General features: G+C 37.9%; 5 protein-coding genes across 8 annotated transcripts; 3 read left to right on the forward strand and 2 right to left on the reverse strand.

Moving 5' to 3' along the window:
* Positions 1-69: 69 nt before the first annotated feature.
* On the reverse strand, positions 70-2,922 carry P5CR (pyrroline-5- carboxylate (P5C) reductase). Of its 2 annotated transcripts, none has more exons than XM_013002025.2 (8): positions 2,641-2,922; positions 2,207-2,413; positions 1,850-1,898; positions 1,370-1,461; positions 1,159-1,231; positions 685-805; positions 490-595; positions 70-410 (listed from the first exon to the last, which is right to left on the reverse strand). In XM_013002025.2, exons 1-8 carry the CDS (start codon positions 2,818-2,820, stop codon positions 228-230), a joined length of 1,011 nt encoding a protein of 336 aa, XP_012857479.2. In that variant the 5' UTR covers positions 2,821-2,922; the 3' UTR covers positions 70-227. The 2 variants fall into 2 exon arrangements, with proteins under 2 accessions (XP_012857479.2, XP_088681466.1); XM_088825340.1 differs by having other exon boundaries at positions 2,665-2,765.
* A 1,204-nt stretch (positions 2,923-4,126) lies between these two features.
* Positions 4,127-5,595, forward strand: LOC105976714 (S-adenosyl-L-methionine-dependent methyltransferases superfamily protein). Its single transcript, XM_013001977.2, has 2 exons — positions 4,127-4,722; positions 4,832-5,595. The coding sequence occupies exons 1-2, from the start codon at positions 4,573-4,575 to the stop codon at positions 5,474-5,476; spliced, it is 795 nt and encodes a 264-aa protein (XP_012857431.2). The 5' UTR covers positions 4,127-4,572; the 3' UTR covers positions 5,477-5,595.
* Positions 5,596-5,617: 22 nt separating this feature from the next.
* AUG1 (HAUS augmin-like complex subunit) lies at positions 5,618-8,039 on the reverse strand. Its single transcript, XM_013001976.2, has 7 exons — positions 7,765-8,039; positions 6,988-7,334; positions 6,613-6,745; positions 6,391-6,525; positions 6,167-6,290; positions 5,955-6,092; positions 5,618-5,856 (listed from the first exon to the last, which is right to left on the reverse strand). The coding sequence occupies exons 2-7, from the start codon at positions 7,283-7,285 to the stop codon at positions 5,749-5,751; spliced, it is 936 nt and encodes a 311-aa protein (XP_012857430.1). The 5' UTR covers positions 7,286-7,334; positions 7,765-8,039; the 3' UTR covers positions 5,618-5,748.
* A 64-nt stretch (positions 8,040-8,103) lies between these two features.
* Positions 8,104-12,290, forward strand: LOC105976698 (protein MAIN-LIKE 2). Of its 3 annotated transcripts, XM_013001956.2 has the most exons (8): positions 8,104-8,347; positions 9,288-9,397; positions 9,609-9,721; positions 9,802-10,446; positions 10,533-10,700; positions 10,771-11,160; positions 11,254-11,881; positions 11,984-12,290. In XM_013001956.2, the coding sequence occupies exons 3-7, from the start codon at positions 9,626-9,628 to the stop codon at positions 11,818-11,820; spliced, it is 1,866 nt and encodes a 621-aa protein (XP_012857410.1). In that variant the 5' UTR covers positions 8,104-8,347; positions 9,288-9,397; positions 9,609-9,625; the 3' UTR covers positions 11,821-11,881; positions 11,984-12,290. The 3 variants fall into 3 exon arrangements, with proteins under 3 accessions (XP_012857410.1, XP_088681468.1, XP_012857409.1); XM_088825342.1 differs by lacking the exon at positions 9,288-9,397 and having other exon boundaries at positions 8,110-8,347; positions 11,966-12,290; XM_013001955.2 differs by lacking the exon at positions 9,288-9,397 and having other exon boundaries at positions 8,110-8,347.
* Positions 12,291-12,504: 214 nt separating this feature from the next.
* On the forward strand, positions 12,505-15,516 carry LOC105976745 (putative disease resistance protein RGA1). The gene has a single exon (XM_088825341.1). It carries the CDS (start codon positions 12,939-12,941, stop codon positions 15,357-15,359), a length of 2,421 nt encoding a protein of 806 aa, XP_088681467.1. The 5' UTR covers positions 12,505-12,938; the 3' UTR covers positions 15,360-15,516.
* Positions 15,517-15,551: the final 35 nt, after the last annotated feature.

Here is a 15,551-nt window from a genome sequence, read left to right on the forward strand (position 1 = left end):
GATCAATCCATCTAGCGAACCACCATACGAGAAAAAAATATAAATAAATTTTTTTAAAAAAAATGAGGATTTTCGGGGAAGAATTACTATGATGGTTCAATACAATGTCATAAAAGCCAATGGAACTATTTTATTAAATATATAAGAATGAAAAGAAAAGGAGAAATAAACCTTATGGAAGCATCGAAATGTCAAACATAGAAAGAAAGGAAAAGACAAACTTAACCCTAAGAAAGTTCCTTGCTTCGTTTAGCAGCAGCAACAACTGCATTCATCAGAATTCCACGAAAACCTGCCTTTTCCAGCTCATGGATTCCTGCAATAGTTGTCCCGCCTGGCGATGCCACATCATCTTTCAGCTGACCTGGATGCTTCCCCGCATTTCCCACCATTGTTGCTGCTCCCAATACCTTCACCACACCATTCAATTATTAATAATAAATTAATTAATTAATTAATTAATAATTTCATGTAAATGCAGTTGCTTACAGTTTGAGAAGCTAAACCGAGAGCAAGTTCTCGAGGTAGACCAGCAGCTACACCTCCATCGGCTAAAGCTTCTATTGCTAAGTATATATACGCAGGTCCACTACCACTGCACATTTCAAGAAAACGGGATTTTATTAAATACAATTATGAGTTATTTAGGTTTAAAATATCGAATCATGGGATAAAGGGTGTTACCTTAGGCCGGTGACAGCATCAAACAGTTTCTCATCGGCTTTCCACACTTTACCGATTGCTCCAAATAACTCGGAGATTAATTCTCCATCTTCGTTAGTTGCTGCGGCCCCCAGGCTAATAACTGTTGCATAAAATAAATAAATAAAATTAATCTAAAATGTGCACAAAAAATATTTCTTGTGATTTGGTGAAGATGTTGACTCTAAATTGTAATGCACTTTTTAGTCGCACATTAAACTTGTTTTTTTCTAAAATGGCCAATTTGGCAGGGATGGAATTCAATAATCGAACTGATATTTTTATTTACTACGAAAAATGATCCAGTGAAGCATATTATCTTAATCGAGACGAAATTGCAAGAGAAAAATAAAACGAGAGTCAGGAATTGATATATATATATATATATATATATATATATATATATATATATATATATATATATATATATATATATATATATATATATATATATACCTGAGGCAGCCACACCAACAGCAGCAGGGGTGTTGGGCATTACTCTTATAAACCGATTATGACCCGCCCACTCCTGTATAAATCAAGTTTCATACGTCACAATATTGAGAAAAAAACTTGCAGCACGAAAAAAAAGAAATTACACCTTTTGAGGGTGTCGTGTACACATACGAAATGGAGAGAGAATATGGAAAGAAGTCTAACGAATAACCTGCAAATCCTTTAGCTTTACTCCGGCAACGACAGATACCAAGAGCTGCTTCTCTGACAGGAGTGGCTTTAACTGTAGCACCACATCTTTAACTACATATTTGAAACGAAAAAAAAAAAAATCAAGAGTATACAGGCAAGATGGTAGACAATCGTAGCTTGCTCGATAAGAACGGCATTAACTTTTCAACGCACATTAGCAAATGAAACTATACATTATACATTAGGAAATAGTCTTTCCTTGTTGAAAATTTTGCTTGCAAGAAAACGAAAGAAAGAAAACGATTTTCTTTTAATTTTTAATTTGTTGATTCTACAGTGTTGCTTAGGCTAACATACACTTCATAAATCAAACGACACAAACTGAAAGTACTAGCGTTTCTTATCCTAACAGTAAAGCAGACAGCTTAAAATATATAGGAAGAGGAAGCGACAAAATAGCAAACAGGAGCAAAGCGAAGCAACGAGATAGAGAACATACCAACTTGAGGTTTCACAGAGAATATAACCACATCGCTCTGTTCGACAACCTATCTTCGAGACATAAAAGCGAACTGAATTATAATCATAACAAAAGTAATAAAACTCTTTATGAAAATTATATTAAGAAAAAGAGCCAAGAAGTTCAGATAAATTGGTTAATTTTAACAATCCCGATCGGAATAAGAACAAAAATGCCCAATTTATTACAGGTCTACAGACAAATGGAAAAAAGAAATCGGCACTATACGAGGATTCAACAGCACATGATCATCTAGGTTTCCAAATGAAACAAACACAACTAAATGTAACAAATGCACAACCGCACCGATTGAAACAGTCCAAGTATCGAGAATACCTGACTGTTTTTATCGAGGACTTTGACGCCGAACGATTCGAAGGCAGTACGACGAGCGGTGCCGAGGTGTGCAGTTCGAATATGGGCGGCGGGCAATAACCCCGATTTGACGATACCTCTGGCAATGCTCTCAGCCATTTTTCCAGCACCAATGAATCCAAGCGTGTAGGGTTCAGTTGTAACTGGTACAATTTTAGCCGCCATTATCTGAGATAATAAAAAGCCATGAAATTTAATTCATGTTATATTTGAAAAGAGAAGATAAAACATAAACCCTACTCATGAGTTTGTACAATCATGAACAGAACAGAACAAAAGCAAAGGTACAACCTTTTTTAGAATCAGGTACAACTAATTGAGTATTGTTGCTCAATCAATACAGCATCAAAGAAATTTAGATGAAAACGGAAAAATAAATCAACAAATAGATGTACCCTTCTTTCTTCTTCAACGGCTACAACTGATTGTACGGCGGCGGCGGCGGCGCGTGGGCAGGAAAAACTGGACTGTGAGGTACATGCGTGTATAGAATATATATATACACAAATATATACGTATATCATGGGGCAAAATTCAAAATCGCCCCTGAGGTTTGCTCCCAACTTCAAAATCATCCCTGAGGTTCTATTGAACTTCAATTTCGTCCTTGAAGCCTTATTTCTTTTTTTTTTGAAAAAAAAAAAAAAAAATTATCAAAGAAAATTTATCAAACTCCCAAAACTGCCCTTTACCCCTTTTACCATTTATTTGGCTACATATTTTCAAAAGAAAAATAATATTTATTATTTTTCTCTTTAAACATTATTTATGATTTGATGTTTTAACATGGACACTTATTACAAATCAATACACATTTTTTTAATATAAAAACTTAATAATTAGTCTCTATAATTCTACCATTAAAAAAAAGTAAGTTGTTATTTTGTTCCAATTAATTTTCAAATGATACACATTCAACTACTTCCTCTTACATAACCCACATAAATTGCATAATCATTAACCTAATTAAAAGAGTTTCAATAATCAGTTTTTAATATATACTGTTTTAATTAAAGTTTATAAATATTTATTTTTTATGGCAAATTTTAAAAAAGTCAGGATTCTGCCTCTAAACCCCATAGATATTTAGTTTATTATTCTAAGTTTCGGCTCGACGGTAAAATATTTATGGATGAACGCATGGTGTATTTCGATGGATTGTTTGTGTTCATATTTATCCCAACATCTATTTTTTCCAACAACTATTTTTTCCACTAAATTAAGGTCACTTCTTAATAAAAGGGCAGTCTTGGTATTTATTTTATTTCTTTCCAAATTTGCCGATGAAATGAGGTTAAATGAGGTAAGGAAGGATGAAATTGAAGTCAAATAGAACCTCAGGGATGAATTTGAAGTTGAGTGCAAACTTTGGGGATGATTTTGAATTTTACCCGTATATCATGTAAATGCCGTTTGGCTCCAACAAAGCAATCAAAAAAGGTAAAACACTGAATTACCCAAAATAAAGCCCTAAAAATCACCAAAAAATAAAAGCACTGATAATTTATCAATAATATATTAATTTAAAATTTTAGTGATTTTCTCTTATTTTTTTCCATTGACCAGTCAAGTCATGAACTGAAATAAATAATTGTTCCGATAACCAAACTTGTTTTGTTTTGATATATACTAAATAGGGCCTTTCTTGATTTATTGATAATTTAATTTATTTATTATTTTGCTTTTATTAATTAATTGTCTTTTTCTTATTTATCTACTAAAGTAGTAGGTATAAGTCACATGTTTTATAGTAAACAAATCGAGTCCACCCAAACGTTAGAATTGCGTAGCAGGCATCTTTATGGAATAATCGTGTTTGAGCTTAGATCTAATAAGCAATCGAGATTTAATATATATTTTTGTAATTTCTTTTTTCTAATCGAGTTTGAGTTCGAGTTCGATGTGAAGTTATTATTCAATAACTCATCAAACAAACCCTAAATATAATAATAGAGAAAGAAAAGAAGAAAACAAAGTCTTGTTTCTCCACCAATAGACAATTAGGACACTCTCATCTCATCTTATCCCCACTATGACTAGTCAAACCTCGAGAGAAGGTTTATTTACAAAAAAAATCCCCTCATATTTTCATAATTACACCCACCCCTTGAAATTTTAAGATTTCGTACACCAACACTCTTTTGTAGGGGGTGGCTGTAAGAAATTTATAAACTGCAAGGGCCAACATGTAATTTCTACAAATCAAGGGTTTTTTTGTAAATCGACTTTACCTGAAGGAGGTGGTTGCAATTTAGTAATTTACCCTCCTATAAATAATAAACTTCAGATCCCACAATCTCACAAAAATCCCACAAAAAGAGTGAAAAATGGCAGATTTGTTCATCAAACAGGCAAAGCAGTACTCAGAGGGCAGGCCTTCTTACCCGCAGCAACTCTTCGATTTCATTGCTTCCAACACCCCGTCTCACGACCTTGCCTGGGATGTCGGCACCGGCACCGGCCAGGCGGCAAAATCGGTTAGTTTTCCACTTCCGTTTCACCGTTTCACTGTGTGTGTTCTTGTGTGTGATATAGTGACATACTACTGTGTGTTATACTTGTACTAACAAATCAATAACAATACAGCTGGCTAATTACTACAAGAATGTAATAGCAACAGACACAAGCCCGAAGCAACTAGAATTCGCAGCCAAGTTACCAAACATAACATACCGTTGCACTTCCGCCACCATGTCCGCCGATGAACTCCGAGAAAAAGTCGGATCCGAATCCAGCTTCGATCTAGTAACCATAGCTCAAGCCATGCACTGGTTCGATCTCCCCACATTCTACCAGCAAGTGAAATGCGTTCTAAAGAAGCCCGATGGGGTCATCGCTGCATGGTGCTACACTACGCCGGAAGTCAACCCTTCTGTTGACTCACTGTTCCAGATATTCTACAATGTTGGTGCCGGTCCGTACTGGGAGCCGGCGCGTAAGTTGGTTGAACAGAAATATGAAACCGTTGACTTCCCGTTCGAGCCAATAGATGGGCTCGAGCATAACGGGCCGTTTCGATTTAATTCGGAGAAGGTGATGGATTTGGAGGGCTACTTTACGTACTTGAGGTCATGGTCTGCTTATCAAACTGCTAAAGAGAAGGGTGTGGAATTGTTGACCGATAGTGTGGTCGAAGATTTTACGAGGGCTTGGAATGAAGATGGTCAATTACAGAAGATTGTCACGTACCCGGTTTATTTGAGGATTGGGAAAGTTGGCTCATCTATTTGATGATGTTTAGGGAAGATATATTCATCTTCTTGTAATAAAGATGTATCGTAATTTATGTGTGTTTTCTGAAAGTACTATATATGTTCGTTTAGAATTCTGTGTTTTTCCGAAGATTTCCAGAACAATGCTAAAAACATCACGTTAACACAAAAAAGGATCGTAAAATCGAGAGGTAATGTCATTTCTACAAGAACAACGTAATCAAGAAGTAAAACTTACATCAAATCAAGAGTGAAAGAATAGAAGCCACATATAGTAAGTAGTCGGGAATATCACTCGGAAGAAGCGAGAGCTGACTGTAATACATCTTCAAGGTATTTCTCAGCAGCAGTATATTGCCTCTTCTTATCCTCGATTGCCAGTGCTGCCAAAGCCTTGTCCTGGATGAAGTAAGAGTCTCGAGATCAATATCCGATAGTTTCAGAGTTAGGAAACGAGAAAAAAAAAATTCAGATAATTAGTCGGAAATGAAAATTACGGGAGGCAAATCTTGGTAGCTTCGTAGTGTGTCGAGAATTGGTTTCGTTTTCTTCTCCAGGTCCTTCTTGTGCTCTGCCATTTCAACCAACACCCCGTGACTAATCTCGGGGCTATACCCCGCACGATTGAGCATTGCCTGTGATAAACATGTAACAATTAATACGCGTAATACTTTTTCTTTGGCTCGAAGCACAACTAACATGATTGTACCTTATAGTTAGAGTACTGTTGCAGATATTGTCTTTCTTTTGATTCCATTATCGTCAAATTCGTTTTCCAGTGTTCCATTTGAGCTTCGCAAGGAGGAATATCATCTTCCAATTGTGCAAATGTTCTGACAAGCATATAAAAATAATTAAAGAAATTTAATATTGTTCGGATTCAGATCAATCGGAGTTTAAACAACTATAGAAAGAAAGAGCTCGTAGATTCACCTCTTTAAATAAGTCAATCTTGCTATTGCCTTTCGTGTATAGTCGAGAAGCTCTTTGGATTCTTGCTGCACTTTAGCCCTCTTCTCTTCCACTGCCGTTTTTCTCAAAGATATATCTGCCATTGCTACAAGAAAACTAAAACATTTCTCCTTGTAAGTCGGACGTAACTCCCCCGTGTAAATACTTTATATTAAAATATAATTAAAACGGGAAAAAACCCACCTACTTAGTTCGGTATCCCGAATATTCAACAGATTCGCCACACTGGCAAGAACTTGGGAAGACGACACCACGTTTGATGGTAAACTCTCTTGCACTAACCCCACATGCTCTAGAATCTCTCTTATCCTAGCAGCTGTGGTCAATAAAAAATGCATTAAAAGAAACCCAGAGCAAAATCAACGAGGATCACTATGAAATAATTCCGATTAGTAAAAACCACACCGATTAGAGTGATAAACCGAAAGAAATCAATCACTAATCCATTATTTCCAGACTGTAACGCAAGCTACATTAACATATACGAGAATGGAAAATCGCTCAATACAAATGAAGCTAGAGAAGAAAGACAATACAGCATATACTAGACAAATGAACCTTGCGAGCGATATTCTATGGCTTTTTGACGAAAGTCATTTGCAACAATGGTAGCAGCCTGAGTTTTGGCTTGGGAAAGGGTGGCAATATTGTGTAAGTGGCTAATACTTCGAGGAGTATATTCGAACTCGGGCACGTCTTTTCCAGCTGCGTCAAATTGAGAAACGAGCCACGCTTTCACTTCTGCAATTCGATTAGTATCAAAGCCCGTGTTACCACTGCTCTTCGACGATTCGGACGAGGCAACCGAAAGAGGAGGAGAAGGAGGATCGGATCCCCCAACAACAATTTCACTCATTCTTCGGCTCCGATATTGCTTCGCACTTTACAAAACCTCGATCAAAACCCTTCACCACAAAACAAAATAAACGATTATACGTCAAATTAATACAGCACTCTTCAAACTTAGACTTGATTTTCACCAGCATTATAACTAGAAACACGACGACACGACGCAGTTTATCAAACGAGGAAATATACTGTAACATTTCTTCTCTCAGGGTTAATCTTTTTCTTTACTTTTATTTTTATTTATCAACAGAAATTTAATAAAGTAGATCGAACACAAAACTAAAAAGGCAAAAATCAAAATGCATCAATCAACCCAGGTTCGAAATTCACCAGAAACACTGTGAGCGAGACAATTACAACCTGAACCTCGTATGAATTGGATTGTCATTGTGTTTAAAAACAACAAGAAAAACAATAATCATGAAAACTGAACCTCAAACTTGAACAAACGTTGCAAATTAGAACTGAAGAAAAAGTGAGAGAAACCTGTAATTGAAGAGCGAGACCGACTGAGATGGCGGATCGCCGGCCGGTTTAATACTGTATGTTCGGTTGTTCCTTGTTCAGTGAAACTTTCCTTTCTGCAACTTTTTTTTGAATTAGATGAATCGGAAATCAAAATTGGGCTTTAAATTTTTATTTTTTTTAATTCTTGTATATAACTAATTGGGCTTTTTTTAATCGATCAAAATCTGGGCTTTATTTCATTCAGATACATATTGTTTTCACATAACCCAACCCATCAACCAATACCCCTCTCTCTCTCTCTCTCTCTCTCTCCTCATTCACTCTCTCTCTTCTTTTTTACCTCTCCGTCTCCTCCTCATCGGCGTATTCTTCTTCTTCTTCGTCTTCTACCGGCGTCCTTGTTATCTATATTCAACCCTAAACCTTGTTCGGACAAACCATTTGCTCTAATTTTTTTTTTTTGGGTTTTGGTGCATTATTTATTGTCAAATTCCGCTTTTATTTACGGCATTTTTATTGGGGTTTCCAACAGAAGAAGGGCGAACGAACCAAAAAAACCAATGCACTGTCATGAAGTCCGAAGATTATTACTATGCATCTAGTAAGTCTACTCTGTCTTTTAAATGAGAAAATATTTACTCTTTTTTTTTTGTACAGCAATTGTCTCCTTTAACGTTGTTAATTTTATTAATTTTTGCTTTGAAATTATCGGGGTTGGAGTTCTAATTGATTGTACCAGCCAGAAATTTTTACATGGGGGGAAGAATTAAGGTTATACTGCCCCATTAGTTATAAATCATTTGACCGTTTGTTTTAAATCTGTATCCTTTGAATTGGTAGTGGAATTTCATACTGATATGTGTGTGTGTGTACAGTTGAAGATAGTATGAATCCGTTGAGTGCGTATCTTTGCTTTATAACCCGATTATACAGTAGTTGTGTTCTTGGTTTTATATACGTGTGGATTGTGAGCTCGGATTCTTATTAGGGGTTGTGAGTTGTGACGTAATTAGATGTTTTGGATTGTGCTGCCTGATTCGTGGTAGGAGTGAGGCTCGTCTTAGGATGTGCAGGATGCTGAATCTAGAAAATTAAGTTTATGCTGTTATGAAATATTTTTTTGTTTTGGTTTTGCGTATCTTCATAATGCCTTGACGGTTCCATGCATGTGAAGTTCAACTCTGTTTATTAGATACACATGTCAAGAATATGTCTGAATGTACAATGTCGAGTGAAGTTTCGAATGGTGAAAGATACTATTTTCTTGAGAATTTTAGTGGATAGGAGAAATAAAATCTAATGGTTTAAAATCTGATATCTAGATTTTATTATTCTCTGGATTCTCGAATGAATGTTATATCAGGGGTTTTATCCTTCAATGATGTGTGGGAGGTATACGAACAACTGTTACAATATAATAGGAGAACGGGTTGTGTTGTGTGACGTGGCCTTTTTTTGCCTGTTCTTGAGTTGAACTACGAGATATTCTTGAATTTTCGAGATGAAATGATTTCATCTAATGTGACAACATATACATACAGGATGTCGGTGAAAAGTGGAAGAATAACACGCACTTCTTGTCTGGTCCGGTATATAGGATATTAAGCGAGGAAGAAAAAATCAACGTAGCATCCATAGGGTATCAAACGAGGTTTAGTTTGGTATCAATGCTTGCGACGAGTGAATATATTTAGTTACCTAATTTGGCTTTTTGATGTTTTGCGTAGTATGCTATGTGAATAGACAACTCTCAGCCGTGTCCTGTTTATTTTTTATTTTTTCTTCAATGTATGTCGTCTCTCCTGATAACTTCTGTATATCGTGACATGTTCTAAATATCGCCTTTTCTACATTAACTACAGATGTAACCAATATCAACATGATGGATTACTATGCAGCCAACCCTGGTCCAGTTGACGACTCCGTTTTATATGATCAAGAAAAGCATGTTTCAGCTGCTGTTTGGGAAGGGCAGGTGTTCATTATGAAACCATTTTTAATACTCTCGTGTATTGTTTCACTCGCAAAATTATTTCATTTCTCATTTATTAACAGGAGCGAGGTGCACTCAGGTGCCACGAACACACTTCAAAGCTCGACCGCTGGTTACTCACGGACAAACAAATCGAGTTAGTGAAAAAGGCAGGCTTTGGCTATCTGAGATTGATTCCAGCTATAAGTCTCGATAATCCACTTATATCTGCACTAGTCGAGAGATGGAGGAAAGAAACAAACACATTTCACATGACAGTTGGAGAAATGACAGTATCGCTCGAAGACGTTGCTTATTTGCTCGGACTACCAATTGATGGTGAGCCTGTCATAGGGGTAACTTACACCACATGTGATTCGATTTGTGTTAAGTACTTAGGTAAATCACCGGATTCTGGTTACACGAGCGGTGGAATGGTGAAGCTGAGCTGGCTGAAAGAGACCTTCTCTGAATGTTCTGAAAATGCCTCGATTGAAGAGATTGAGTGCAACACACGTGCGTACCTTCTTTATCTTATTGGAAGTACGATTTTTTCGACTACTACTGGTAATAAAGTTCCGGTTATGTACCTCCCTTTGTTTGAGAATTTCAACGAGGCTGGAAAGTATGCGTGGGGTGCAGCTGCACTGTCTTTCTTGTACAGAGCATTAGGTAACGCCGCACTTAGATCGCAGAGTACTATTAGTGGATGCTTGACATTATTGCAGGTGAACGAAAGTAACTTCTTGTTTTGTTTAAAAAAAAAATTAATAAAAAGTATTGCCGTTGAATATTGTCTTTTCGTTTCTTGTAGTGCTGGAGTTACTACCACCTGAATGTTGGCCGGCCTAAACTTCACCACGACCCAATCCATGAATGTTTTCCTTTTGTACTTAGGTGGAAAGGAAAACACAGTGGGCCCACTTCGAATCGTGACGTAGCTTTCTATCGTAAAGCTTTGGATTGTCTAAAGCCCACTGATGTGAGTTTAAAATATGGTTGTATATATAAGTATAAAAACCATCCGACACTTAATATGGTTTTAACTTCAGGTTGATTGGTGTCCTTATGCGAACATAAGCCATACTGTAATACCGGAGAATATCTTAAATCAACTCATCCTAGGAAGATCGAAGACAATGTTGATATGCTTCGACAAGGCAGAAAGACACTTGCCCGATCGTTGTTTAAGACAGTTTGGCATGCATCAAACAATACCCGAAGAAGTGCATATGTGGGAAAGGAAAACTCGTGGTGTTGATGGTGGTGTAAATCTCTCTGGTAAATTGGAAGCAGAGCTTAACGAATGGGCAAATCGTCGTTTTCACGTTGTTGAGGCTGAGGAAGACCTGGACGAGGGTGAATACATGAACTGGTACTTTCGAATTACACGCAGAGTCGTGGGGAGGCCTGTATCTATCGCAGCCGAGTTTGAAAGATTGGTAAGATTCTAAATAGCTCACGTGTATGTATGTATATATATATTTTCAAGAAACGAGTTTTTATTTGAATACAATTTGTTTTGCTGAACGTAGAATGCTGCATTGAGGGATATTGCACATATAGCGGACACGCTTTCAACGCACGGGATGGATGAACAGCAAATACAATCTGTGACGAGGATTAGGTATAAAGCGCACGAGTGTTTGCGGGATCAAATTGGAAGCTCGATAACGGTTAATGTGGAAAATTCGGAAAACGATGTGGGAAAACGAATTAGAGGGAAAGAAAGGGTTAGAAGAAGGTCCGTGAGTAAACGAAGAAGGAAAGATGATGACCCTGACGAATACTATGCATTAACCAGTTGCACGAATAATAATAATAATGCCCAATCCCACTTATATTCGCCAGCTGTCGCTGATGACGTGGATGGAGGACAATTGTACCATGTGGAAAACGAGGTTGTTCTTCCTCCTCAGCATCTTTGTCTCGACGTTAATGATGTGGCAAAGGACTGTGAAGAAGCAGCTGCTGAAGAAGCTGACGTGGACCAACTTTCTCATGGATCGGAAGAAAGTCCGGGTGGGCCCCATGCTGCACACTCGTCTCTAGAAAACACCGAGGACGTCACTTGCCAGACGGATAATACCGTTGCAGCTTAAGACAGTTGACTTTTGCAGTTCTAATTATTTGCTGGGTGATTGATTTCTCCGGTTCTTTAAGGTGCGTCTCTTTGAATTTATTTAAAAAAATTATACGGTCATCTAAATTGATTATATTATGCATCTGGATATAAACGAAAAAAAGAATCATATGTTCATGCAGGCATTGGAGTATCTAAGACAAAGTGCCGAGTTACTATTTTGGAGCTCCGTGGGAAGTTTTAGTTGGGTGTAATTAGGTTTAGACCATTCGGATGATTTTTTTTTCTGGTTTTCTTCCTCCAATTATCAAGGGTGTAGCAAATTTTTTTCGACAAAAAAAAAAAGGTATGCTTTTGTAATTAATTCGACGATTTTGCAAATTGTTTTGCAGAAGCCAATATCTAGTTAATGTGTAGCTTTTTGCTTCTGTAATGAAGGTGGTTATTATTTACAGACACTGCAAAATGAAAGCATGTGAGCTTTTTACAGTCTGTAATGTTTGGTATTACAAGAAAACCATGATAACAGAATCTTATATTCGACAGTCATTTGTAGCCTTTTGTTAGAAGTTTGTTTCCAGATTGATCATACTTGATGCCATTTTTCGTTCGTTTTCCTTCGACAAAACGTATTGAAACACGAACAGAGAAAACATGGAATTGATAAAATCAAATCAATATTTTGTTAAAACTCAGTGAAAACACAATTTAATTACTTATTATTATACAACATCAACACAAAGATGGAATTTTTCGACCTAAAAATGTAAAAAAATGACGAATACCGCGAATACATATATGAATCATCTATACACGAATTAAAATAGAAGAAAAAAAACATTTCTTTTGAGCTTAAATGACATCAAAATCGCCGATGTTAGTCGTTTTTTTCGAGTTTAATCGACTTATTTCAGAAAAAAAATGAAAAAAAATTGGTTCACATTATATTATGGGATGAAGGGCAAAATAGTCACAACCTATTAATCAAAATGTTCCTCATCTACTCCTTGAGCAAGTCAACTCCACCAACCAACAGCCAAGAAAATTCCTTTTCTGGATGAATGATCTCATTCAAACTCAATTCACCAATAATTGAATTACTAAAAAAATCACCATCTTTTTCTTCAGACAACAGCCATGGCAGAAACATTCTTGTTCCTAATCACAGAGAGTGTCTTGTCCAAAGTTACTTCCCATGCTCTAAACCACATCGGCACAGCTTCGAACATTAAAACAGAGGTGACGAAACTCCACAACACTCTCTCCACCATTAGAGCAGTGATCCTCGACGCAGACGAGCGGTCCGATAACCACGAGGTCAGAGACTGGCTCGACAAGCTCAAAGACGCTGTCTACGACATCGATGACGTCATCGACGACCTCTCCACGCAAGCTCTGCAGAGGGACGCGGATTTTCGAGACAGGATTTTGATCCTGAAAAAGGTGACGAGATTCTTTTCCAGCTCAAACACTATTGCCACTAGATTCAAGATTGGTCGGAGAGTAGAAGCGGTGAGGAAACGACTAGACGAGATTGCAGCCGACAGGAACAAGTTCCACTTCACCGAAAAACGCCATTTATCGATACTGGTAGAGCAAACTCACTCCTACGTAAGACCCTCTGACATCATCGGTAGGGACGACGATAAAGAACAGATTGTGCAGCTTCTTGTTATGAGCTCGAACGATGAAGAAGAGGGCGTTTCGGTCATTCCTATTGTAGGAATAGGCGGTCTTGGCAAAACAACCGTTGTTAAACTAGCCTACAACGATGATCGGGTGATTCAAAGCTTCGATCTTGGGATGTGGGTTTCTGTGTCCGAAAAATTCAGTGTCGGAAAAGTTGTCGAGAAAATCTTGAAATCCGCGACGGGCGGTGAGAGTTTCGCCCATCTTGATATGGACCAAATGCAAATTCGATTGGCTGAAGTTTTGAGCAATAAAAAGTATTTGCTCGTGTTGGATGACGTGTGGAACGAGGATCGGAACAAGTGGATGGATTTGAGGGAGCTTCTGATGAATTGCCGCTCGGGGAGTAAAATCATAGTCACCACGCGAAGCAAGAATGTAGCTTCGATTACAAGTACAAAGCCACTGTATAATTTATCAGGTCTTTCGGATGAAGACTGTCTATCGTTGTTTCTGAAATGCGCTTTCAGAAACTCCGACGAATATTGTCCCCCTAATTTATTACCGATCGGAAAGGAGATTGTGAAGAAATGTGGTGGTGTCCCGCTAGCTGTCAAGACGTTGGGAAGTTTGTTATACATGAACACAGATGAACAAGAATGGTTATATATCAAGGAAAACGACATATGGGAAATTGATCAAAAGCAAACCGATATTTCACCTCTGTTGAAGCTGAGTTACGAGCGGTTGCCGTCTTATTTGAAGCAATGCTTCGCATATTGCTCGATGTTACCAAAGGGCCTCGAGATTCCAAGGGAGGTGTTCATCAACCTTTGGATCGCTCAAGGTTTCATACACTCGATAAACGGGACTAGACAAGTCGAAGATATCGGGAATCAGTACTTCAACGAGCTTTTGTCGAGATTCTGCTTTCAAGAAGTGGTGGAAGCTTTCGATGGGGAGATACTGGCTTGTAAGATACACAACCTCGTACACGATCTGGCACAATCTGTGGCGGGCCCGGATAGGGCCCGCCACATCTACTTACACGAATCACCACCTAAGCCGTTGATCGGATCGAAAAAGGTGAGATCTTTGAGATATGCGTTCAAGATTAAACCTTCTAAAGACGAGGCCTTCATTACAGCGATTGCTAGGAGTTTCAAACGACTGCGTGTCTTGATATTGAACTTGCTCGAACTCAAGGAATTGCCGAGTTCTATCGGCGAATTGAGACCGCTGAGGTATCTTGATCTGAGCCAGAGTAGTAACATCAAGATTCTTCCGAATTCGATCTGCAAGCTCGTGAATTTGCAGACACTGAACCTTATCAACTGCGAAAGCTTCCAAGGTTTGCCTAGGAATTTTGGCGACTTAATCAGCATGAAAACACTTTACTTGACTTGCCAGGAGATGTCTCTGAGAAAGCGAGGTCCGAAAAGCTTCGGTTCTCTACAGTTCTTGCTTCTCTACAATTGCGACTTTGTGCAGTTGCCATCGGAAGGATTGCGCCACCTCACCTCTGTTCGAGTTCTACGCATCTACGATTGCCCAAGATTAGCTTCACTTCCGAGTAGTATGAAGTGTCTTTCTTCGCTTGAGAAGTTGTGGATTTGGAACTGTGAAGAGCTCGATTTGTGCGAGGGAGACGGATTAAAGGGGCTGAATGGACTTCGATCGTTGCTTTTAATGGGGCTACCTAAATTGGTCGATTTTCCGGTGCAGCTGAGAGAGAACGTGTCGAAAAGGATACAGTTTCTACGTGTTGCGAACTGTGCTAATTTTACGGAATTCCCAGAGTGGATTACGAGCTTCACATTACTCCAAAGGCTTTATATTGAAGACTGTCCTAATCTCTTCTTTCTTCCAAATGGTGTCCGCAGAAATGTGTCGAAAGTGCATATTAGTGGCTGTCCAAAGATTTCATGAAATTATCATTCTTGATTTATTCGGTTTACAGATTCACCGATAAACCGAAACTGAAATTTCCTTTCGATTATAAACACAGAACATAAGTTCTAAGTTCTAATCATGTAATCATAAGTTCTCGACAATAAAAAAATCAAAGCTTTTAGCATCATTCCACGATATACTCTTTAACGGTTACGCATCGTGAATAAA

This window comes from Erythranthe guttata, chromosome 11 (genome assembly GCF_056151865.1).
Source record: "Erythranthe guttata isolate IM_541 chromosome 11, IM_541, whole genome shotgun sequence".
NCBI classification, from domain to species: Eukaryota; Viridiplantae; Streptophyta; class Magnoliopsida; order Lamiales; family Phrymaceae; genus Erythranthe; species Erythranthe guttata.